General features: G+C 36.9%; 1 protein-coding gene across 3 annotated transcripts in view; it reads left to right on the plus strand.

Moving 5' to 3' along the window:
• The window catches only part of jmjd1cb (jumonji domain containing 1Cb), a 130856-nt gene that overhangs the window by 40955 nt on the left and 63189 nt on the right, over nucleotides 1–26712 (plus strand). For all 3 annotated transcript variants that reach the window (XM_026223003.1, XM_026223004.1, XM_026223005.1), the window contains exon 2: nucleotides 15912–16076. In XM_026223003.1, the coding sequence (XP_026078788.1) occupies nucleotides 15912–16076 (165 nt within the window). The remainder of the gene's footprint in view (nucleotides 1–15911; nucleotides 16077–26712) is intronic.

Here is a 26712-nt window from a genome sequence, read left to right on the forward strand (position 1 = left end):
TTAGTGGGGCTTAACAGTAACACAGAATAGAATAAGCACAGTATCGGATTTGGATCGTTTCGTCTGAACGATACCCGATCAGGCAGAAAATGCCAGTATCGGAGCCGATACCAATGCATCCATAGATGGGAGGCCTGAAATTATTTATTCTGTGTGAAAGTGACATCTGGACACTGAGCTCTTTGTTAATTTATTTAGTTTATTTATAAAAACACTCATGGCTTTGAAACTTGTTTTATGTATTTTTTCTTATTGCATGCTATAGATCTTATTGTAAACTTAATCTTTTTATTAAAAATTTCCTTGATTTTCTGGTAAAATCACAGACGTCTTTTCTCATGACATATATCAGAATCCCCCAGTCATTTAGCTTTTTGTAAACTGCGTCTGTTTCTTACAGTCGACTGTAAACTTGCATTTAGATCTGACTTCAGCCAGCATTTGATGGATAGATCAAAATAATTTTTATGTCACAGCATGGAAGAAAAGTTGTTCTACCACAACTTTCATTACATTGGGTCTAAGCATTGTGTACATTCAGTTTTTGGTATTTTATCTAAAAATAAATTTGTGTATGTGTATATATATATTTAAAAGTTTGAAAACCACATGAAAACGATGACCTCATAGAGATATCTACTGAATAAGAACTGGCCATTTGAATTTGATCTGAATTGGGAATTTCTACTCACAGGTTACAGCGCTATTGCTGCCTCGCTTTGTGGAAAGGCAAATCTGTATTGAACATTGTTGTGATTTCTGCTCCGTTTAAGGGTTTTTTCGCTTTCACATATTACATATGGCGGTCATCAAACAGATATGTGTTTAAGAGGGACTGTTTCTTCTTCTTAAGGACATCTGACGGCATTTGCCCTGCTGTGTCTTATCTGTAGCTGAGCTCAGCAACATTGCAGTGTTGACCGATCTCTGTTTTCATGTGGGAGGAAGAAAGCATGTGTGAGGCTGGGCTTTAGCAGAAAGGTGGTAAACAAAGGCATTGTTTTGATCTGGAGAAAGCATTGAGCATGCTCTCACTGCAGATATTCCCTGGGCTCATGGCAGAGAAGCGTTTTCTTAATACTCTCTCCACACATAGCTGTGTTTGTTGTTATTTTTGTTGTGCTGTGTCTTTGTCAGCGGGTTTGTAGACAGGAAGTACAGTGAGTTGAGGTTTGTTAGATAAAATCTTACAGCTGAAGAGATTTGTGTGTGATGTGGTTTCACCGCGGAGTCTGAATAGAGCACTCAGCTCGTAAACCATTTGGTTCCTGGTTTGCATGCTAATACGCCAGATGGGAATTAATCTGGTGAAATTATGTATGCACATCCTGTTTACATCTTGAGCTGTTTTAGTTTAGGAAAAAAACTTAAAATGAAACCAGAAAAATGTGTTACACTTAAAAGAGCTCTCATGTGGTTACAAGTCTTGCACAACAAGCAGTTTTCTGTAAGCTTTCTTTTGTTAGCTCAGATGCTAACACATGTTCATGTCCATTTCCTTGCCAGTGATTGTTGAACGATACAGTAAATGCCCTTTCTTCCAAAGGAGTCTTGTATCAATTATGTAGATGTAGCCATTAGTGATGTTAAAGACCTTTTGGAAAAGGTTCTGCAAGGGCAGTTTTCTGCCCTTTGTTGAACCATGTGTTAATTGCTATTGGTAATCATTAATGGTAGGTGGTATTTTTGGGAAGGACACGTTTATTTGAGTCACTGAGTTCCAGATGAGTCCTCCGTGCATTTTGGCATGTATGGCAACTTGGAAGAGAAAGACTGCAGATTTTGACAAATAGTTTACTTTTAAATCATAACATCTACATTGTAGATTGACATCTAGACCTCATTATAGGCTGTGGATTATAGGATGTTTTTTTTGTTTTTTTGATTGGATGATTTAGATTGGATGATTGTGTAAACATGAAAATCTATAGGCTACTTTTTAAATGTGGTACAATATCTAGACATATATTCAATGTCTAAAAACATATATGATTTACATTGGAATGTCAAGCCACCACAAGGCAATGATGACACAAATTTGTCTTCAAATATAGCTTTTCCTAATGTTCCCATTTTTGTATGCTCTTGTTCTATGCCATAACTTCGTTTATTGAGACAAAGAGTATATAAACAGAAAAAAGGTGTCGAAGCAGTTCTCCAAATACCCCACAAATAATTTTCTATAGCTTGTTGAAATTGCAGCTTTTAGGGTATGAGCCAAAACTTGCTGTTATTTGTGTTTGTCCCCTTTAAATGAAAATGAGCTGCTGCTCCCGCCTCTCTTTCAGATGATTGCAGAGCAATCCACTGTTTTCCTGCGGGTTTAAGGTACCCCAGTAACGTGATATTTAGCCCCTAAAATGCTAAATTTACCAGGGGAATCAGACCAAAAACGTTTATTTTACCCCACTGGATTTAGAATTTTTGCTGGGAATCCCCCTCAAAATGAGATTGGGCTAGTTTTGAGTAGTAATTGGGCAGGTTTTGTTGTGGAAACATGGCATCTCTGGCAGAGCTTCAAGAGCTTATGCTTGCGGGCATACCAGTGTTACAATTTAACTGGGGTGACCGTGTTACTGACTTTACATTGCTTCAACATGCGATTTTTAACTACCATATTCCTATTTATGAGCATTCTGGTAGCACATGAAGGCAGCATTAGTAAAAACAGGCAGAGACAATTGTAGCTTTAGCAACATTAGCCTTACAGAGAGCCAAGAAGCTCTTTTGGAAAAAATATGATGCATGATGCTTATTTTGTCTGTAGTCTGGATGTTTGCATGCGAAGCATTGGTATTGATCCCTCTTTCAGAACTTCAGAGCTGAAATGATCCTTGTCTGTGGGGCAGTTCGGTGTAAAATGTTAGCACAAATGTATAGGACTTTTCAGAGTTTTTTTCGGGATATTTCCTTGAAAAATGATATCATAAAAACAATTAATAACTGTGTCCTCAGAGGTTTATGGAGACTCCTATGTTTGTTGGTGCATCCCAACAGATAACACTTTTAACAGCTCTCTGGCGCTGACATTTTATCTCCAGCAGCTACAGCTAGAAAACAGTAATGACAGACCGCTTTTTCTCACTCGGCTGTGTATATGCTAATAGGGCAGAGTGCGTCACAAATGGGCGGGACTTTCACTTACTGCGTCGTCATCGTCTGAGAGACCTGGAACTGCTAGTGTGGAGAGACTGTTGAGGAATGATTGGGATTATAAAACAATGAGTGGGTAGATTTTTAACATTACAGGCTTGTTGTTTACACACACTGCGGCCACACAACTGTGTTCAAACACCTTATAAAAGCGATTTTTGCATTCTATGGCACCTTTAAAACTTGTCCATGCTGGCAAGGGACCTTGGTATAAGTGGGATAATCAAATGTGTCTTAAGTGAATGCAAACAGATGGGACAAAAAATGATATGGTCAACAGATTGGATCTATGCCTTAAGCCTCGCAGTGTAATTGAAGCCATTGTCTTCTCGACAACACTGTCTATAATATTTGGAGCTGTTCAAGAGCATTGAGCCCTGAGGCTGGATCATTGATGCTGTATGATGAAACGGCATTGTAAACAAGAATCTGTCCTTTCCCTTTCCCCCGGGCTCTGAAGAACACAGGATTCTGTCTGGCCTATGTGCGCATGTGTGCTTGTAGGAAAGTGACATGTAGAAAAGATGTGGCGGTCTATGACAAGAAGGGGACATGCACAGGCTATAGTTTGACTGACAATAACGTCTCATTTCATCATCTCCGTCCCTTCATTCATTCTCAATTCTCTGCAAGGATGCCATCTACAAGACGGAAGCTGACAGTGTTTCTGTCCTCCACGCAGCAAAAGAAGCTTTCATCTGCATAAATCTGATAGAAGCAAAACCCCCTGAAAATATTACTAAATCCGCCTCTCTCCACCACACTGTCTCTCTCTCCTTCAGTGATTTGAAAGGGAGATTTCAGTTTTTTTAAGGTTAGCAATCAGCAGTAGTAGAGCGGCGTCTGGGCCAGCAGTGATTGGACTGCAGCGGTCTGGGCCCAGCCAGTCAGGGAAGTCCTGCTGCTGTTAGTGACGGGCAGACTTTCCAATGTACACTCTAACACGGCGCGGTGAATGATAATAACTCTACGGTCTGAAGCGGTGGGGAGGACGTGCAGACGTGCTTTTAGAAGTCATTTATTGATGAAAGTGTCTTTCTGTGAGCTCTCTGAAATGTCACTGGTTTTGTTATGAGCTTGTTTTTTCTTTTTCTGTGTATACGTATGTAATCTACACATTGACTTGCATTATAAAAGCACAGGTGATTCTTCATATGAAATAGTTTTTCACCAATTGATTGTAAAAACATGCATCTCTATGGTTGTTAGTGTATTCTCTTAGAGAAATGGTTTACCAATAAATGGCCCATGAGACTTTTGTTGATCTTCAAAACACAAATTAAGATATTTTTTATGAAACATGAAAGTTGTGTCCTTCCACTAGAGCTGTCATGGTTATGAAATTTGGCTGATGATAGTCTAACAAATAATTGTAATTATGGCAATTAATTGTCTGTTTTAGAAAACAGAAACAGCTAGTTCTAGGACATGGGCTCCACGATGAATTGAAATTAAATTGCAAAGGTTATAAATCGCGATTAGTCAGAAGCTGCAATTGTCATACATATCATTCAGAGAAGCACAGTCCTATGATCAGTAGTAAATCGGCCTGAGGGTGCTGTCGCGCTGAATTTCCAAATGTGCTCCGAAGAAGAAATCCAGGAAATGCCTATTGCTGCAGCTGAATAAACAGAGGATTTAACTGCTTTCATTGATTCAACATGACTAATAAACACATGACTACGACAATGTATGGTTTATCTGGGTTCTCCTTATTATAATTTTTATCATAATAAAATATAAAATAATGCAATGCTAATCGACATAGTCTTTATTACTGCTTAGAATACTATTAAATATGTTACGTGCCACTCGACTGATGTTATGTTAGGAGGAAAAACATTATTAAATGTGGTGCTTTTCAATAATGCACATGCTTTCCGATAAAGCAGCATTTACTACACTGAGCCATAGTTCACTGAGATGCTACGCAAACAGCTTTCATAAATAATAACAGAATGATTTCTTCGATTTTATTACTGCGTGATTATATCGTCTGCGATTATGAACGCATTTTTTGTAGCTTGGCAGTGAACTCGGTGAAGTAAATGCTGCTCCATCTGAAAGCATGTGATGGAGATTTACTACTAATCACAGAACAGGCTTTACTGACAAGATGCGCATTACAATAGCATTCGATTAATCGTGCAGCCCTAGTGCAGATCCTTCAGCAATTGGGCCATTTGCAAGTAAATTACTTTTAATTTAAAATAAATAAAACAGTCTTACAGCCGATTTACACATGAATGGGGCTTTCCGTGATGCTTCCGTGATCTTTATTTTATTAACTTACTGCATGCAGAAGGTGACCCAGCTGACCTCAGCAGAAAAATCTCAACCACCATCTAGTGGGATGTAAAGAAATTTATTTTATTATTCCATCAAATAACGTAATAAAATAAAAATACTTGTAACCGTGTATCGATACATTATTGCTGCGGAAAATATTGGGAAACTACTATTTTTTGAAGTGCTGTGTCAGCATTTGGCTTCCTGTCTTTTAGGTGTCCCACATGAGCGTGAATATATGAAATATAATTGTAATTTTTGGCTGAACTATCCTTTTTCCCATGTGATGGGATGATTCTCATACACAAGGTGAATCGGTGACAGTTTGCTGTTGGACAGGGTCACTTCAGTTGAGTTCTTTAATGAATCCACCCAGCCATGTCTTCTCTCTGAGTCCAGTCCAGTAAATTCACTGACCCACAGTGAATCCAGCAGCTCGCCACGTTCCCCAGGCGTTCAGAGCAGACATAGTCCTTTTGAAAGAAAGCCAGAATGGAGAGAAAGATAAAGACTGAGCATTCTGGCCTATGTGCTGTTAGTTGCATAGCAACCAGCTCTTAGATATCGTAATGTCTGCACATTAGTTGTGTTTTTTGTATGCCTGCGAGCAGTCGCCTTAGAGATCCATGGATGTGCTTCAACATGTTCACTTCATTCAGTCCAGGACAATGACTTTACCACTGGGCTGGTTTTAAGGTGTACCGATTTTATAAAAAAAGTTATTTATAAATTTTCCCAAAACTGCTCCACAAATAAGGCGCAAAACTACACGTTTGATTGTTGTTGAATTGTATGATGATTCTGTATAATTGACTGGTTTAGGATCACGTCCACCTGACTCCATCAGACACATTGCTTAGCAAATGAATAGACATTAAAAACAAGGGATGTGACTGATAATTTCAGGGTTCCTTGGGGTCCTTGTCTTATAAGTTTGGTCACGTTTAAGGTGAAGGAAAGTCTTAATTACAATTTTAAAATGGTAAATTTGAGGCCAGAAATGTAATTTATGAAACTTCAAAAGGCGGTGATTTAATTTAATAAATGTGAGTGCTGCATGTTTCAGATGCAGTGCTGTTGTGCATTCCCCAGGCTTGCGGTTACAATGCAGTTTGCAATCAATGAATTCCATTAGCTTAATGTTCAGGAAGAAAGTATGGACAGTGGTTGTAAAATGCTACTTATTGCATTCATCCTCTGTAACTTTGTGAAATGACATCATTTTACATTTCAGACAAAAAAACTTCAATCAAAAATAAATTGTATTATACATAATTTTCTATACATAAAATTGTGTTATACATAATAATATTTCTGGGGGGGAAATGTTATTAACCATTCACATTTATTGCATCTGGCTACTTTGCTGCTAAACCTAAAACTGCTATATTCTTTTTTCTGAGGCATACCTCGTGAATCTTTGCGTTGCAAGGAAGTGGCATATAGCTATTATAAAAACAGTGCTTTTTAAAGAGACTTTTAATTATGAGGGACGATGAGTTTGTTGATTCTCATGCTCAGCAGACAGATCATTTAACATGAACGGATTGTCATGACAACGGCACAGTTTCAGGTGGCTCTGATACATCTACTGCATATTTCACTACAACATTCGGTCCACATCAGCAGAGGGAAACAGATGTTCAAACTATTGATAGAACTGAATCTTAAAAATAATTCAGTTCTGATCAATTTTCCCAATTTCCAACCCTATTGCACTCTCTTCAGCAGGGAATTTAACCTTTCATTGTACAAAGCTATCATAGAGACCTATGGATTATGCATAATACTGAGATCATTTTTCATACATCAGCATTGTTTCTGATGCTATAGCTCTGTTGCTCTGTTGAACTCCTTTTATGCTAACAGTAACCATTAAACCCCTCTCAAATACACTGCGGCTGTTATCTCCTTCAGTAGTTGACCTCATTTGTTTAGGCTATAATATATATATATATTTTTAATAATGAATGCCATTATAATTTATGTTTGTTTTATACTTTACATTTGAATTTTTTCGTGGAGTGAAGGGAACTAAAATGTTAATAGTGTTTGTAAACACTTTATTGTCCAGTATTTTAAATTATTACTAAACATAATAATAAAATGTGACTTACATCGATGCAACTTTTTCTCTCAGCAATGCCATTTTTACCCAATGTGACTTCTATAGTCATGTGCGACTTTTTTCCCTTAAAATACAGTCGGTTTATTCATCAGGGGTTTGCTTCTGCTACACAACACTCTCAACAACTCAGATGGCCACATTCCAACACTTGTTTAGCAACAAGCAATTTTTCAGCCTCGTTATTTTCCATTTTTGGGCATTTCCATAGTCTTACATAAGACTTGCCTGGCCCAGCCTAACTGCTTTTCCAGACCCTAATCTAGTGGTGCAGGGTTCAGCACCCAGGCAGGCAGCTCTCATCTCCTCCAGTGTCTGACTGAATGCAGTTATATAACACCCCTGCTGCCTGCATGAATTTGGAGTCACCCCCCCCCCCCCAGTCTTGCTTTGTCTGTGAGTTCTGCATACTGAGTTAACCCTCCGTTATCCCTGCTCTGCTTGTACAGCTGGCACTGAATCCATAATCAGATTAAATGCAGAGCCTGACATCTGATCAGTTCTGTAGGCCATGGAAGAGGCACGTGTGGTGGCTTCCTCCATCTGTATACGAGACGGGGAGGTGTCATCTGTACTCAGTGTTTCCAGATCCTTCCTGCTTTTGTTCTGCTGGTTATCCAAGGTTAACCCATCCTGCTTTCATAGACTGTGCATGGGAATTCTAATGAGTCTATTGCTTTAGTGTGTCCTCATATGTGTTTTGATCAGTCTTTATAGTGAGAGTGCTCTTCCTCACACTTCTCTTGTGAAAAGGGAGTTATTCGTTTAGCAGAGATAAGTAAACCTGATCCCAGATCAAATCTGATCCCGCATCAGATTTCACTGCCGTTATCCTTGTGCTTTCATCTTTACATTGCCCCTTTTCATCTGTAGTTAAACAGATGGGGTGGAATGTAAAAAAGCTCTGGTATCTTTCAGGATTTGCTGCACAACTGTGATGGTTAAGTCATGTGTTTGTCGGCCTAAAAGTATTCACTTCCTGGAACTGAAATGAAAGAAATAGTTACTTATGAAGATGTCATCCTATATTATCATGACCCTGACCAGATTGAGAATGGTTTCTTCTCAAACTCCAAAAGATTAATCAGGAACTGACTCAAAGTTATTATATGGCTTCAGAAAACTTGAAATATTTATGTACAACTTTTTAATGGTGCTTTTTGTTATTTTTGGATATAGACTGTGTCAACTATATTCAGTAGCATTGTAAAGAAAGAAAAATTATTACATTTTTAAAAGTATTATTTTTAAGAAATATAATCAGGGCTCGACATTAATGCTTGTCCCAGGCAAGTGGATTTTGTGAAGGAGCAAGTGAAAGAGAATTTTACTTGCGCGACCGGACAAGTAACCTGATCAAAATTTTAATAACAAACAATAACTAGGGCAGCACCGAAACTGAAGAGAAAGATTCTGATTTTATTACTTTCAGTGTAAACAGTGACTAATAACAGATAATGTATTGCCGTGTCATGGTCACTTCAGTTGAGGCTCGTGCAGCCTGTCTGACTCACAGAGAAATCAACACTATGAGCGCATCAGCACACACGGAGAAACAAAAATGAACAATACTGCTGTAGGAAAAATCTAAATATTCTATATAATATATGCAACATCACATGACCAGGAGTGATGTTTTCCTGACTTTCAGCTAGATTGCAAATGTGATATTGATTTTATATAACTTAAGTTAAATAAACAAGTAATATTAAGTGACTTACATTTTAGACACATTATTGATCATTTTCGCTCCCTTTCGCAAAAAAAAAAAAAAAAAGTTTTAAGGGAAGCCACAGCAGCACATTCATGCAACTCCGAGCAACACAGAACAGTCTTTCATTACTAAATGATTCATTCTTGAACTAGTCAATGATTCAGTGATTTATAAAAAGGGTTACTTGCTTCATTTATTGAATGAATCAGCCGTTTGAACAAATCGGTTGAATCAGTGATTCACTCATTAAGACAGAAACTTGCCACCACCTACTCGTGGTTTAATTGCATATTTAAAAGTATCATTGCATTTTTCCAACATATCATATTTGTATGACAAAAAGTAAAACATTAATCTAACAACATTATTTATGCATTTGGACAGATGGAGTTTGTTGATACGGATTTCATTTGAATAGTAACAACCATAGTGTCTTATTATTATAACTTAAGAATTATAATTCTTACATATTGATCACATGTAAGAATCAACGTAAATGGAGACATACATTTAATCAATTTAGGAAAATCGTAAAGTTAAAAAGTGCAACAGCAATCAATTTAAGGCAAATATAAAAAATATGCTGATTAAAATAATCCCTGATAGAGCACTGATGAGGCTGATTCAGAATAAATTACATTTGTGCCAAAATAGCTAAAAAAAAACAAGTAACTTTACTCGGACAAGTGAATGATGGATTTACTTGTCCAAAGGACAAGCTCATAAAGCTTAATGTCAAGCCCTGATAATAAATGTAAACTCTAGTTTCTTAGTTGAAGTCATTAAAATATTGTGAAACGTCTGTATATTTTGGCACAGAATCATCAGTGCATACATGACCAGGAACAGGAATTTATGGAGAAAGGACAGAATAACCTGCTCTGATCCACTTTCTGCTACACAAACATTCATACACATGCATACACAGACTCAGAATAATAGCATGACATGATGAGATTTGTAATACTAGTCTAGTCTTGCATGCAGGGAGGTTTGATTTGTTCTTTAATCTTGCACATGAGGCTTCCTTTCTGTTCAGGTTGGTAATCAATCTGAATAACTTAGTCACTGTTAGTGAGGCGGCTTCCACCCTGCTGAAGGGCCAGAACCATACCATCTGTCTGTGTACTGTACTTCTGTCCAGAAACCTTCTCATTCTTCCAGTCATCTGCTGCATCCCTTTAGTTTGTCTGTGGCTTATGCCTGATTTTGTACAGTGAAACATGTACATGCTGAAAACACTGGATCATGAGCTGTATGCACCTCAATAAACAGTGTCTCACTTTACTCTGAAACACACAGTCTATATTTATTTAATAAAATTAGAGCCTTTTTTGTTGATAATTGCACTTGCCATACTTGTTGGGATTTTGCTTTCATTGCAATGAAATATGCAGGCCTAATTACTGATGACTATTTGTGGCAGTGGTGTATGCCAGCCTCTCACTGATACCAGAACCTCAGGCCTGCAGGTCACTGTCTGAATAACCAGCATAAGAAGTAACTGTGCCCTACACACACACTCATTCTGGCTCTCTGCCCCATGTCAATTTTTAATGAGAGTGAATTTTTCATCTAGCCAGCAGCAGAGACTCAGAGGGTTGCTTCAGCAGAAACACAATATGAAGTTAATGTTTCATTCTAAAACAGTGAGAGGGCGAATGAGGGAAGCCATCCTCCATAATCCCTGCTGTGAAGGGGATTATGGGAGGGAGGGGTCAGCAAGACGGGGGGAGGGGAGAGGAGAAGCCTCGGTCACGTGTGTCACTACAGGAACGAAGGCTGGACTTTACATGCCTACACACACACACACACACACACACACACACACACACACACACACACACACACACACACACACACACACACAGAGGTGGTGTTTAAAAATTTAGTAAGCTGACTAGCCATTTTTGGGCTTCACAGACTTCAAATGTTTACATTGGTCATTTTGGAGGTGGGGAGATAAGTAGCAATAAGAAATGTGACTTTTAATGAATAGGTTGCAATGTTGACGTTACATATTAAAAATAAGGCAAAAGGGGGTTTTCACAGCAAGGGCATAGAAGAACCACTTTGTGTTTTTAACTATAAAGAACTTTTTGCTGAATGCAGAGTTTCCTTGGATGTTAAAAATTGTTCATGGAACCATAGATGCCAATAAATTTTTTTTAAGAGGTTGCAACATCTGTCATTTCAAGTTCTGATCCAGATGTACAGATACTGAGGTGGGAGTGTCTGTCTGTTTTTTCTGTTAATGTGGGTGTTATGGAAGGTCACGTGCTGTGCTCTGCTGTGGTCATATGACCAACTAAAACACCTAAAATGGTGAAAAAGAATAGCTGGGATGGGAATTGGCATGCCAGCAGTACACATTTACATTTTACCCAGAAAACTGTCTAAAATGTCTATATCCTGAATAGGGATGTCAAATTTCGATTATTTCCATGATCGATCGTCGTTTAAATTAACGATCAATTAATCGATTAATCGTTAACCATAATACTGCAAAATGCGTCTATTGCAGGCACACAGTCAGCGGTATGACAGGATGTGCAAAAGCCACACACACACACAAAACGCTTTCTCACTTGAATTAAAGAGGTTTTAGTCTGAATAAAATGCTAGTAGCAGGATTATAAAATGAATAGATGCGATTATGATCATTTGATAAAATGAAGAGAGCGCGCCATACTTTTGAGGTCATTTTACTTTGTTGACAGTTTCCAATCCCGCACGGAGAACGCTGAACGCGCATCTTTAAATGGTTTTGTGGTGCTCGTTGTTGTATTTTAAAGCACAATTGCGATGTTTTCAACTGACATTATTGTATAAAATTATCCGAAATGTGGATCGCGTGTGACTGCGCTGCACATTAAGTGAACTACATCGGCGCTGCTGCACCAAAACACAGTTGCTCACATTAATTTGATCCTGCTGGATTCTGTCCTAGAAAATGCCAGATTTTTAAAAATCCGGCATACAGCGCATTAGATCGTGACAGTGCATGCGTGCAGACGAGGATGAGCGAGCACGGCTTCGCTAGATTTATTTGGAGGTTATTGCTCATGTCTCATTCGGCACAAATCGAAATGTTTCCATATTCGCAATGTATTTGAATGTTAAACTATTATTTATAATGTAAACTAGGCTTGTACTTAACACGCATTCGCATATAGACGGAAAAGATGATCCTCTTCATATGAGCAAAAACGTCCTTGGCATAACAGCAGAGTGGACCGGTATACTACGGTCTATTTAAACTGAATGCTCCAGGAATGTGTCGGTCACAGCGCCTATTAATCGCTGTTTTGAATCCAGCAATTATTTATTTAGAAATGATAAGATCTGATTATGACAAGTGTGGTATAAAAGCTTTGTTTATTAGAGGAATAATAGGTTAACTGGAAAATGTTACATCGCGACCATGCTTTTGGACCCCATAGTCTTCATTTACGCGGCTTTGTTCTGGTTTGCCGGTTGGTCACGAATTTCCACAAATTCAGTATATTTAGGCATTGTTTCTTTTCCTAAATCTTCATAGTCTAACCCTCTAATTTCCCAGGTTTATTTTATTATCTTTCGCTTTTAATAACTGTTTTCGCATCTCTTACTGTGGTAAACATGGGAAGGGAAATTAAAGATTTCATGAATTAAGAATTCGTTCGATTTATTCATTTGTTCCCTTATTTCACTTAAATCATGGGTTATTTAGGGAACAAAATTAATGAAACATGGACAATTGCCACATTAATAATTCGTAGGAATGAATTAACAAGTTGTAGGAATGAATAGACTACCTGTCCTGTCACTGTGTCCCGCAGCCCTGCAAAGCACACGATATAAAACAGTTATCTGATGAAATGATTAGTAACTACATTTCTATTGCATTTAATGTTGAAGAACTTTTATGTTGTTTCTATTTTAATGTACTTTAAAGTTTAAATCACATTAAAAGCTTAATTTGTACATTGTGAATGAATGATGATGCTTTTATATATCGTCACCGTCACTCACAGCCGCTCGCACGTGTTGAGTGCGCATGAGCCGCACGCAGCCCAACATTGAATCGGTTAACCGACCATCGATAGCCTTAATCGATTGCATCTTTTATCGACAATTAATCGATCATCGATTAATCGTTGACATCCCTAATCCTGAAGCAGCAGTCAGCAGATTTACACAATATGAGATAATTATCTTGAGGTTATGATATTCATCAGAAACCCAAATAAAAAAAGATTATATTTGACTGATCATCACTATTGCTATTGCTTATACTCGGGCTTTGGACTGTTTTTGCGATAATAGATATTTAATTGTGGATGTTTTGTCACTCATTTATTTATTTTCGACATTTTACATTACTTTTTTGATCTACTGCTCAAAGCTTTTTTTTTTTTTTTTTTTTTTTTTTTCAAATATGGACTTAATTAAAAAGTAGCATTTAAAATGGCTGATTTTAGTCTTTAGTTATTTTATTTTTAATTTATTGTTGATGAAATGGTTTATGGCTTTAAATTGATTTTAATATTGGTGCAGCTTTAAATGATAGTTCAAATTGTTTGTCTTGTTGAGTAGAGGTGTGATAATAATTTATCTGATTCCTTAGACCTGCATTGTAGGAGGGTGTCTGACTTGGAGCCGGTATATGGATGTTTGCACCAAGCACGATAACTATAACTATAAACATTTTTTTTTATGATCATTAGAGCGGCAGACAAAAAAATGCAAGCTCCATTCACTTTGTTTTAGTGATAAATTGTTTTGTTTTCATTCATTCATTGGTTGTTGGGTTACTCTATAAAACAGCACTGTGTTATTATTGTTGATAGGGGTAGTGGGATAGGACATTGCTTCAAGCAGTGCTTTAGAATTGGCTTTTTCCTTTAGCTTAGCCTACACATAACAGAGGGGTCCAGATGTGAAATCTGTCCTGACAGGTCTGTTTTTCACTCTTCTAAACACTCATTAGATCCTCACAACCCTAGTCATGGTGAGAAAACCACAAGAGGCAGAGTCAGTGAATCATTTCTGGTATGAATCCACATTATGAAACCAGCTCCTGTTACTGCACGTTGCTCAGCACTGGGGTTGTGCAATGTGTTCTCGGCTGACTCACTCACGCTGATGATTCCCACAGCTCTCAGCACTAGATCTGTGTGTTTCAAATCATTAGCTGGGCACTTTCTGTACACATTGTAAAAATGTTGAGCGCAGGTTTGTATTTGTCAACTGATGGACGTTGTTGTGTGCAGGAGCTATTGGGGAAAGAGGAGACTTTGACAGGCCTGAAACATGTTGTTATGACATGCTGCGTATGTTGAAAACATCCAGCAGCTCAAACATGTTCTCCCTCTTGTCTCACAGACACACAAAAGTCCTGCACACCAGCTCTGCTTTGAATCAAATGACCATGGGTTGTTTCACAGTTGAGGACAAGAATGGGACCGAGATGAGGTTTTAGTCCTGTGACTGTGAGAAAGGCTGGACATTCAGTTGGTCTGCAGTGACCACGTCTGTCCATGAAATCAAACCAAAATGAGGTCATTTAAGGTCACTGAGGTTTTATTGCTGTGAAATTACACTGAAAATTACTCAAGTGTTAACTGTAATTGTTGTTTTAACACCAAATACCCAGTGAGATTTAAAGTTAATATTTCAATAATTGTATGGCCTATTCACATATTCTTGGTTATCTGTATCGGTTAATGGTCAAATTAGATGCAGGTTAATAGATTACAAAAAATATGTTTTTAGTAAGTTTTTTATTTATACCTTGACTTTAAAGTAGACTTAAACATTGTAGTTATGATTGTGTCTCAGTCACATTACTTTTACACTGGAGTTTTAGAAATTCTTATTATTTAATCATTATGTTTTAATTCTAAAAATGTTAATGTGTAAATAAAGTAAACCCAGCACATGTTGTACATTAAGCTCTCAGCACATGCAGAGATGGAATTCACTGCATTTCAAATTCAGTAGATGAACACAGTGGTGCACTTCTCTCTGAAACGCAGCACATCAAGCTAAACAGTTCTTTAATTAAATTGCAGCCACTGCTTTGAAAATTACACTAAGCTACATGATCATTGTGGAGCCTACTAATTTTTTTTATTTTACATTCTATATAATTATTTAATCCATTTTTAATCAGATCTTGAACCCCATACAGTTGTGATGTCTCATTTGGGAAACCCTCCCCTAATGAACCGGCATTAATGTGTAAGCAGTTGGAATTTTTTTTTTTTTACTGCTGTCTAAAATTTTGGTATTGTAACAACCTTATTTATTAGAATACTAATTTTGTCAATTCTGAATTTATTCATGCAAATTGTCTGGGAAATATTAGTTGTGCTTCAGAATTTATTCAGCAAACAACATCAAAGCTGAAATTGTATATCAATTACTACATGTTGTACAAAGCTTGATCTGGCACAACACTTACCCGGGGCTAATGCTGGATCTTGACGCTTCACTCATTAAAGTTCAGTGCAGTGGGTAACTTTGATATGAATCACGTGTTCCACATCAACACTTTTCCCACACCCTTTGTATAGCTTGAGGTTAACGTGGGCTCTACACGATGAGTGCTCATAACGTGACCCCTTTTCTTTGCTCTTTCTGCAGGTGTACGTTGAGTTTGATGATCTTGAGTGGGATAAGCGTGAGTGGGTCAAGGTGAACGAAGACTTCCAGATCTTTCTGCTGGAACATCAGCTGGTTTGGGCCAAAAGGAAGGAGGGTGCCCAGCTGCAGGGAACAAAAGCCAAGCAGATCCAGTGGCCAGCTCTGGTGAGTCATTCCTACCAAGATCTTTGAGTCAGAGATGCGCTGTGCGTTGAGCTGCAGCTGTGGAGTATTTAAAGTGGAACAATAGCTCTGCGGAGGCAATACGACAGGATCTTTTATGTTGCTGAGATGATTTGGGGTTTGGATGTCTCTCAGATCAATGGCTCACATCTGACAATAAGATCATTATTTGTTTAGAAGGAAAATAACAGAGGGTTTGACATCCTTTATAAGAGACGGAAAGGCAGTGAGGAAGAATTGTAAATGTTTCATGGCTCACTCTGTTTGATTATGTAACGTGAGCAGCAGTACAGCGCCATCTGGGCCAGGCACACACGATAAAAGAGTTCAAAGAGAATACCTAGTATGGCACACAGGACGGTTGTCATAGCGCCCACACATGCACAGACAGACGACCCAGCAAATGTCACACTGAAAACTTGTGAGCCCCTTGCTGAGCAACCAGGAAGTTTTTCATATGCATGACATTTGCTAGGCATTTGTGTTTTTTTCCCTTATAGTATTTTAAAAACATAAGCATCTATTCGATTCCTGCTGTTTTTTAAATGGATTTTAATTAAGGTATAAGGTACAAGAGGTTGTTATATTGTGAATTTAGTCTAAGCTTAAGTGTGTTGACAAATAAACATGCCTATACAAGACATTTTTACTTATTTAAGAAAACTAAAGAAAACAAGTCCCCTAGTATGCAGAGTTTTGGTTCATTTTGTGCTGCACAAAAGGAAACAGACAGCAGAAATTAGAAATCCTATTTTTCTTTAGGCCTATTTTACAAAACCACAAAGATTTGTTTTATTGTGAATGTACATAAATAAAAGCAAACCTTTTACAATGCTGATGATCTTTATGACTAAAAGGAGTAGTTGCTTCCACTGTGAGAAGAAAACAAATTAGAGTGATTGCTCTTGCGCCACATGCGCGCACACGGTTAAGATTACTACCTTGACAATGCAGCCTGTTCATTATCATAATAAAATACAGTCAGTCAGACATATGGAAGAAAACACAATGCTCAGTTTAAATATGTAGTAAAATGTGTGCCACTAAGCGTTATCACCGTACTGCCATGATGTCATGTAAAACCTTTTGTTTCATATGGATATTGGAATGCGAGTGAGGTACATAGTAAATAATATTTTAGCATTCAAATACATTGCAAATACAGAAAATTTGATTTTGTGTCGAATGAGAAACCCAATGTTAGTTTCAGGTTCGCTTTAGCCTAAATTAATTTGTCATTTATATCTTCTTATATTTTTAATTCTTGTTCTTTTCTAAATAGGCTACTGTTAAATTGTTAAACTGTTAAATGTTTGGTTGTGGAGCGAGGAGAACTAAAATAGCCTAGCTATGTTTACAGTGTTTGTTATAATGTTTGTAAACCTTTCGCATCGGCATTAGGCCTAATTCTGAATTAAATAATAAAATCTTACTTATATGTGACTTATGTTTATATATATATATATATTAGTTGTTATATAAATTATATATTAGTATATATATATATATATATATTAGTATATATATATAAATTGTGTTTCTAATATATATATATATATATAAGAAACACAATTTTTGTTTTACACGCATAGCGTATTTTAACCATGCAGCAAACCTTTTAAAATACTTTGATATTTTACAGAAAAAAAAGACTTTTTAAACTGTTTAACTGATTGTATTAATTGGTAAAAATTCTTATAGTCGGTTAACCCCTTTGCGTGCAAACATCGCTGACGGCCCCAGTTTATTATTGTTTCACTTTCACAGCACATTAAACATCACTGTCTTACTTCATCTGGACAAACTGTGCATCAATGGAAAGTTTAAAGACTCAAGCTTCGATATTTGACCAATATTTTGATTAAACATTGTTGCAGTGACAGATATTTAGTGATTTATGTCAGGAGTGCAAAATAATAAATCCGTATTATGCCACATTTTGAATAGAAATTCACAACTCACTCATATTCATTCACGTCAAGAGCGGTTTATTTGTGTTCACATAGACTCACTGAACAGCGTCAATAAGGATTTACAGACCAAAGATGCATATCTGCGGAGATATATGGATATATTTACTGATGTTTACTTCATATTTCTTCAGACAGAATCGTCATTTCTATTCATTTTCCACGGATTTACGCGATCAGATGATAAACAGCCTCTCCCAGCGATCTCTGTGTGCGTGCAGTAGTCACAGCTCGTGCGGTGTGTGACTCAGACTCTGATTGGGTCTTTCAAACATCAATCTTAGAGTTTCATATCTGGACACCGCCCCATCGTGTCACATGCTTCCTGCACACTTCCTGGTAGTTATCTGGCCAAAACAACACTGAAACACCTCTGTACACACAAAATATCCGAATAATAAACCCGCGATTACGATAGTAAAGCTTGTTATCAGAATTTCTTGAGATCTGGGGCGTTTTTATAAAAAAAAAAATCGAAAATGTACATCGGAAATGCTAACTTGTGCAGCGATGAAAAAGGCTACAAATAACATATTTTTACAACAGTAAACGACCAAATTCCACCCCTGATCGCTAAAGGAAGTTATTATAAACACTCGATCGGGGTTTAAAGTGAGTTTTGAGTAAAAGTGTACTAATAATTTCATAAATTGTCAGATGTAGCTTGATGCTAACGTTAGCACCAATGCTACTAATAGCAGGTGCTTTTCTTCTTCATAATGCATTTTTGTCTCAATAATTCACGTAAGGTCGTAAGAAAATGTTTTGTTGTATTTTTATAGTAAGACTTTTGATAAATAAGGGCTAAATGCAAAGAGAGACTTAAGTGAGATCGCTGTTTTGTTGCTTTGTAAAGCCTGAAAAACCACAATCAAGGCTAATAAAGGTGGAATAAAAACAAAAGAATAATGATAAAAGAATAATGCGGATAATGTGTCATACTTGGCGGAGGTGTGAAAGAACCGTTTGGTGAGAACAATACAATCATGATTCGGGCAGTTTTCAACAGTGAAACATACACAAAGAGCACAGGAAAGTTTACATGTGAGATCTTACAGAGATGACAAGGGCCATAAATCAATCTGATTAGCCTTCTCTAAAAACACACATGACATGGCCTTAGAAAATATTTCATAAAATTCACAGTTTTACAGATTCGATTATGAAATTTTTTATGAAGTCTTGGAAGACTTGTGGCCTTAGCTACACTGTGTTTTCAAACTCATTTCCTACATCAACATTTTTTTAAATACATTTAAAACATATGTTTTTAATATTTTTATTTTTGTTTTTATGTTTGAGCTTATATATCTCTATTATCATAACAGTCTGAGTGATTCTGATTCCTGAACAGTAAACTTTAAAGTGTCAGCTTTGTGAACAAAGGTTGATTATGTATCTAGTCAGAAAGATTCATGAGCAGAAACCTTTTTATTTTGGGTATGTAATTTCGGTCTCCATGCCAAAAAAGGGGGGTTACTAGTAAGGGGTTAACTAGTTAAAATGAGCATCCCTAATAGAAATAAATTACATTTTAAAATATATTGAAACAGTTATTTTAATAATAATATATTTAATAATATAATATTTTGAAAATTCAGTCAAATAACTGCAGCTAAAATGAGCATAAGAGACTTTTTTCAACATTAAAACATTAAAAAGTCTTAATGATTCCAAACTTTGACAGGTACAGTAAACAGTGTTCAGGTAAACTAGGTCGTAGCTATTACCATATTTAGGATGACTGGAACCACATGTTTATAATTACATTATCTGTCTTTGGATGGATTATTACACAAAATTTGTGATTCAACCTTTATTTTCTGAGTGATTTAACTGGAGAGAGATAATAATGATGTAGTCAGTATACTACACTCAAGTATGTTGACCATGCCGATGTTCAGAAAAACCACGCACTGTCATTGTGAATTAGAATTCTCCATTCTTTTTGTGTTGCTTTTTAAAACCAGGAAATATTTTTTCCTCCATTCTTTACACTTTACACTCTTCTGGCTCTGATGGGTTTTTACAGTTGTCAAATAGCTTAATAACAACTTAATTACTTTACTCAACGCCTGACCAAACAGCAATTAACCCACTAGCCTTGCTTAATTGTGTTATTCTCTGATCTTCTTTGAAAGCTGTTATTTTGCTGTCGTCTTACCCTCTTTTAAGTTTCTTGTGTCCTAGCTCACACACAGTTGCCTTCACAGCTCCATTATTTATGGCTGCCATTGGAAGAGAGTTTACTGCAACCAAATCCCCTTACTCAGCACTTCCTCTCTCTCTCTCTCTCTCTGTTTTTGCTGCACACTTTGGCCTTTCTCTGAAGGTCTGTTGATATATGTGCTCCAGCCTGAGCAAGCTGATTGTTTTCTCCTGTGTTCAGATTGGAGCACTGGATCTTTTAGCTGAATATGACCTGGGCGTGTTTTTTTTTCTGTGTTTCCTGCACATCATTGGATTGTACAGCTATTCCCAATTGAATGCAACAAGAAACATGCAGCAAAGTCCCATTTGTGTATGATTTGTGTTTCTTTAGCCAAAACATCTCAAATCATGTTCAAACTCATGAATAATTTTTAATTGTTGAATCGTAATTGTTTGTGATATTATTAACTTTTGGTATATCCACCACCATTCAAAAGACAATTTATTTGTGTGCCTGTTGGTTGTTTGTTTGAGATGAGTTCACATTGTTACAGATGTGGTGCAACTGTCTGACTTCCTGTCTGATTATTAGAGATGACTGTGGATGCTCGTTCTTCCATTGTCACAGCTCCTCCTGCACATGCTTCACAAGGCCGTCATGCATTTACAACGTGCTGTAAATCTCCTTTGTCCAGCGCTATATTTTACACATCGACGCTTATTTGGCCAACTCTCTGATGGCTTAATTGTGTTTAGCCCTGCTTGCCACGTAGCCTCAAGGGCGATCTTTACTGCTGATAAATGCATAGACCCATGCCCCGCTGTCTTGTTTAGTGAAAGCTGTCTGCGTTTATTGTGTACTAGGGATGAAGTCACTCCGTAGAAGGAACAACGCTGTGGATTATAATCTTCAAACCCATTATTTTCATCAGCCCACATGAGTGACTTTAATAAATGGTTTGGCTACAATGTTTTGGCTTGATTATTATGATGTGAAAAGAGTGTGTTAGAGGCCTTACACACAAAAACCTTTTCTTCCCTTTCTGTTTTCTGCTGTTGGACAGTGCAGCGAGTAATATGAGTTCTCCTTATAATCTTAACTGTAAACGCTGATTAAAGAGCAAAGGTTTGGTAGTTCAGATGGTGAAATGGATATTGTATAACACACATTGTTATTTTTAGTTTTTTGTGATCTTGCCGAACAGCTGTTGCGCTGATAATTGGTTTAGTGTTTCTTATGTGGCATAGCATCAGATCAGCTAACACCTAGAGAATGTTTACCATGTGGTCACTATAGTCCTTACTGATCATTTCTCTATAAAAAATGTTTGCCGCAAGAAACAGAGAACTTTTGCTATTTTTAGTGAAATACACTTTCTGGTTTGCATAAGACCATTTGAATGAACACAAGTTCTCAGCAGTCATCGATTATAAATTGTTTAATTGTATCCAGTATCAACTAAACTTGTTGCAGTGGGGTCTCATCTTGAATTTTGTTAAATAATGAATTTAATTATTAAGTCCATAATAATTTTTAATTTTTTTTCTGTTTTAGAGATATTAATAATAATAAATGTACAATAATATGAGAGTACTATCATCATCATCTGTAAGACAGAAATATAATATTAATAATAATTATTGTTATTATTATTAGTATTCCATAATAATTAATCTTGCTGTCCGAAACCACAGCGTTTTCTGTTTATCTGGGTTCTGTCTGTGTTTATGTGGTGCTGCTGGTTAAAGATGCTTCACTTCTTGTGACCTTTGCTTAGTTGCTTTCTGACAGGTTATAAAAATAAGCCTGAGGGGAAAATACTCTCTCTCCTGCTGTAGTATCATATGTCTGTCTGTCTGTGTCATATGACGTTTTCAGGACATTGAGTTTGCCAGTCCCGTCAGATTGTGTGTTGGCAATGCAGAGGACAAAGGAACATCCATGTGTATTTTGTGCAGAGACAGTGTGAGTGAAGTGGTACGGACTCCTTGTACATTAAGAGCAGTACACATCTTTCACTGCCAGCAGCGCAGCTGGCTGCTTAATAGCAGCAATCATAGACAGCAGCATATACAGGGATGGCCTGGGGCGGCTCTGAAAGGACTGTCTCTGTGAGTAATGAAGCCCGGCTGATGGGTGGGTGTGGGACATGACTTCACCTAAACCCTCCTCTGCACATTTGCCTTTGATTTGTGTCGGTGCTTGCTTGTGATTCTGGTTTCTTAGTTTAGTCCTCAGCCTTAAGAACTCCATAGAGTCATGGGAAAATGAGGTTGCAACCTATATACTGTAAAACAAGAATTCATTTGATTGTCATTGCCCTTTTTATTTCTTCTCTTCACACTGCTGTAATAATTGTGTGCAGTGCTATGGGTTTCCACACTCAAGGAAAATAAGTGCTAACAGGAATATACAGTTTAAACTATGAAGCTTGCGCTTGCATTTGTATGTCATATGCTTGTCAGTGATGTGGAACTTCCCCTCAAAAATTTTGTGACTCCTGAAAATTTGAAATATGTATGAACGTAACTGTATTTAGCTCTCTAAACAGAACTGACAACCAAATTCTGCTGCTGTATGAACATCTAAATGTTTACTGTGGTGTGTGAATCGTGCAAAATTTTTGTGTATGGTTAAAATCAATAATTTGCATGGGTTTATGCCATTACTTTCACATATAGGTTCTCTGCTATGTGCAGTACTAGTGTTTAAATGTTTGCTCACATTTATTTGATCAGAAATACTATAAAATGATTAGTATGAAAGTTCAAAATAGTTTTTTCTTATATATTTATACAGCATTTTAACTTTTGAACGATAATGTGAGTTTTAAGAATGATAATGTGGTGTTGGCTGTTTTTATGCCGTGAATACTTGAACATTTGATTTATTTGGCATCATATGCCTTCATTATCCAGAAAAATGCTACATTATAGCTGCATATCACTCACCTATTATTATTAAATAAATATAAGAAGTTTTCCCGAAAACATATTCTGGCACATGAAAATACAGTGATAAAACATTTTGTGTTGCATCCATTTAAAATGTCAGCAGGGTAAAATCTAAACTGCTGACCTGTCTAGGCCAACGGGAAGAAGAAGAAAAATACAATGACCCTTCACTGAGACTCCCATTTAAAAAGAACAACACAAAAAAACCCTGTCTGTCACCCCAAGCACTGCTTCCTGTCATAATACTACTGTTTCTCTCTTTGTCATCTATCTTGCGATGCCAGAGGAAGCACCCCCACATCAGCAGCAGCTGTGTGGCAGGAAGTGAGACCTCTGTGGCTTACCTGTGTGTTATCTCTGCTCTCATGTGTGTCATATAATGTGTCATTCTGAGGGCATGTTGCGTAAGACTCTCGTCTTTTTATCAGAGCTGCAAGTAGTGACTGCAGGAAAGATATTAATGAGAGGATTCATATGAGGTCAGGTCTGCATCTTCACAGTGGGAGGTGCAGTTTTGTGGTGGGTCTCTAAAACCTCTTCTCCCATTAGGGTTTATTTATAGAGAGACTTCCCTTTACACAAACCAGACTTGCTTAAAGTCTTTTGGACACTTCATCTAGTGGTAGTTTAGGATCTGTTCACACATGACATGTTTTTGTGTTCTAGTTAGCTGGAGCATGACTGAATGCAGCAGGGATCACAAAAAGGGTTTTTAAAAGGGGTCTTAAAGATAAAGTATATAAATATTAAGTTGGATATGCTTATATATATCCGTCTTTATATAAAGAGGCCTATTGTAGTGCTGGGTGGTATACCGGTTCATACCGAATACCAGCATTTATTTTTATTATGATATACATTTTTCAAATACCACAATACCGGTGTTGTTTAAATAATGTTCGGAACGCGTCTGAGAGGGGTCTCTTTTCACTGTTGCACTGTGGTGAGGACACAGCTGTTTCTGTTACTAAGTGTGTATCCACATATCCACTGCCGGTTGCCATCAGCTCTCGTGCCTCACACACACGAGCACAACTTCAGCGCTAGATTTATCAACCTTCAGACACTTTTAGCAGCTTTTTTTTTTTTCATAGACTGATAAACCTAGCGACTTTTTTTGGATAAACTTTAGCTATTCAGTTGGAAGATGTGCCAGTGCTGAGACTCTCCCAGCGCAGCATCGTCTCTCTCGATGTCTGTTCTGTGCAGTGAGCATCAGAGAAGCATTGCTTTCAGCTGGCTGTCCCGCAGTGGACTCGTCAAAAAAAAAAAAGAGTACAAAACAGAGTTTCCAAGTACCTGTTGCTTACTGAGTGTTTGGAATTATAAATTCATTATAAATTATAAATTAGAGCATAGTTTGTATGTTAATGTTGTGCACTTGTTGGTAGGGGTGTGTTATTTAGCTGTAGCTCAAGTGGCGCCAGATTTTTTTTTCTTTTTACCGCAGGTGCTGCTGTGCTACGGGGGAGCGCTATATATATATATATATATATATATATATATATATATATATATATATATATATATATATATATATATATATATATGCGTGCCGCATTTAATGCACGAGACAAAGCCAACACATATGTTGTCACTCCCCACAACTAGTTTAAAATGTTTCCATACCTCCGATTTTCCTCCAAACTTGCTCAAAGTTAATTCTCCTGTTTTGTTTTCTTTGCTTCTTCAAGCTCCATGTTGCACTTAATCTACTGAATAGTAGGCTACAGCGCGCACAGCAGGTGTGATGCGTCACGCATGCGAGACTGCGAGTGGACGAGATGCTGCGCATGACAAGTGATGTGCTTTATCAAGGGCCTCGGGCAGAGAATCTAAGCTCTAATAGCCGCTAAACATGCATCTGCTGTACATGCATGTTGATTTTATCAGACGATGTTGCGATCATAAATGGGAGTGACTCCTGGTTAACATGCATTAATGGGTCGTGTTTCATCACTATTTAGATTTATCACTATTTTGGATTTAGTACAGACAAAAAGTGAATAATAAAAAAGGGACAAACATAGTACTTATACTAACTAAATAGTGTAAAGAGGTTTCACAACCTAAATGAAAATGGAAACAATTTATTTTATGTAAAAGGAACTTCAGAATTCTGGATTATATCCTGAAGAATAAATCTTTTAGTGCATGTGTACAAAAAAAAAAAATACAATATCATTTGTACGATAGAACAATTTCCAGCATAAAGTTATTTCACACCATACAGTATAGTACAAGATGGAATATTAAACAATATACAACATATGCAAACTGTGAGGCAGTTCAGACAGATTATAGCCAGCTAGATAAGGACACAGGAAGCCTATTCATTCTTTTGTCAATATTTAATGTACAGAGTTGCCATAGATTTGTAGAACTGTAATATTTTAATAGTCATGCATTTGCAATGAAAGTTTACTCAACGTAGTTGATTCAAAATGCATATTTAATAATTCAGCTATACTTTTTGATCTGCTTCGCTGGTGCAACTCCATTCTAGCAAGCACATCTTCCCTCTCTTCTGTCTGTTATTTAGTGGCGGACAGTGCATGAGACTTGAGGGCAGAGCTTTTTCTCTTCTTTTGCGATCTCATTCCTCTATATCAGTGCTGTCAGCAGTGTGCAGCTCCAACTGACTTTCAGAACAGGAATAGAACATCCACAAACTTTGCTGAAGAGAACTTACTGTCCAAGTTTCAAAAAATACAGCTCTATGAAATATAAATATGTGGGAAAATAGTCTGCCACAACATGACAGAAAATATCTCTTCCATGAAACTCACTTTTTTCTCCTTCATGTACTACTCCCATATTGTTGGTTGTAAAGTAATGCGGATTAATAATCATTGACAAAAAAAGTTGTGAAATTAGATAATTAGATATAAATTAGAATATAGATAATATAGAATAGATAACAACCCTCTATGGACACCTTGGCAGTTGAATCGCCATTGATTAGTAATTTTTTTTTTTGTTTACTTGTTTACTCGCCAGACTGATATATATATATATGTGTGTGTGTGTGTGTGTGTGTGTGTGTGTGCTTGTAAAATGGCACAGTTTATTTAATATCTGAAAGTACACTTTTAACATCAGTCAGTCAAGCATTATTATTAAGTATTATTTAATAATAGAACTTTAGTAATTAGAATTAAAACTTGAACCATGTTGGAATACATATTAGTCATTTTAACTGAACTTAGGACTGGTGGTGGTGCTTTTTTATCATTCAGTGTTTCTATAAAAAAAAAAATATTGGGAAAAATTAACAAAAATACTGTTAGGAAAATAATGATACAAATTCTACTAATAAGACACACTAAGGATTAATTCATGAATGTTAATCAGGTTGTGTACGTTCGCCTGAACTGATTTGCTGAAATTGATACAGGGATGATAATAGGTGAGCGCCAGCCAATGAGATTGCCATTTGTGCATTAGCTCCGCCCACTACCAGAGAAACCGGCAGTTCTTAAGCTGAAGAATTCCAAAGGAACGCCGTTATTTTGACAGGAAAATGCATCAAAGAATATTGT

The sequence above is a fragment of the Carassius auratus genome, chromosome 37 (assembly GCF_003368295.1).
Source record: "Carassius auratus strain Wakin chromosome 37, ASM336829v1, whole genome shotgun sequence".
NCBI classification, from domain to species: Eukaryota; Metazoa; Chordata; class Actinopteri; order Cypriniformes; family Cyprinidae; genus Carassius; species Carassius auratus.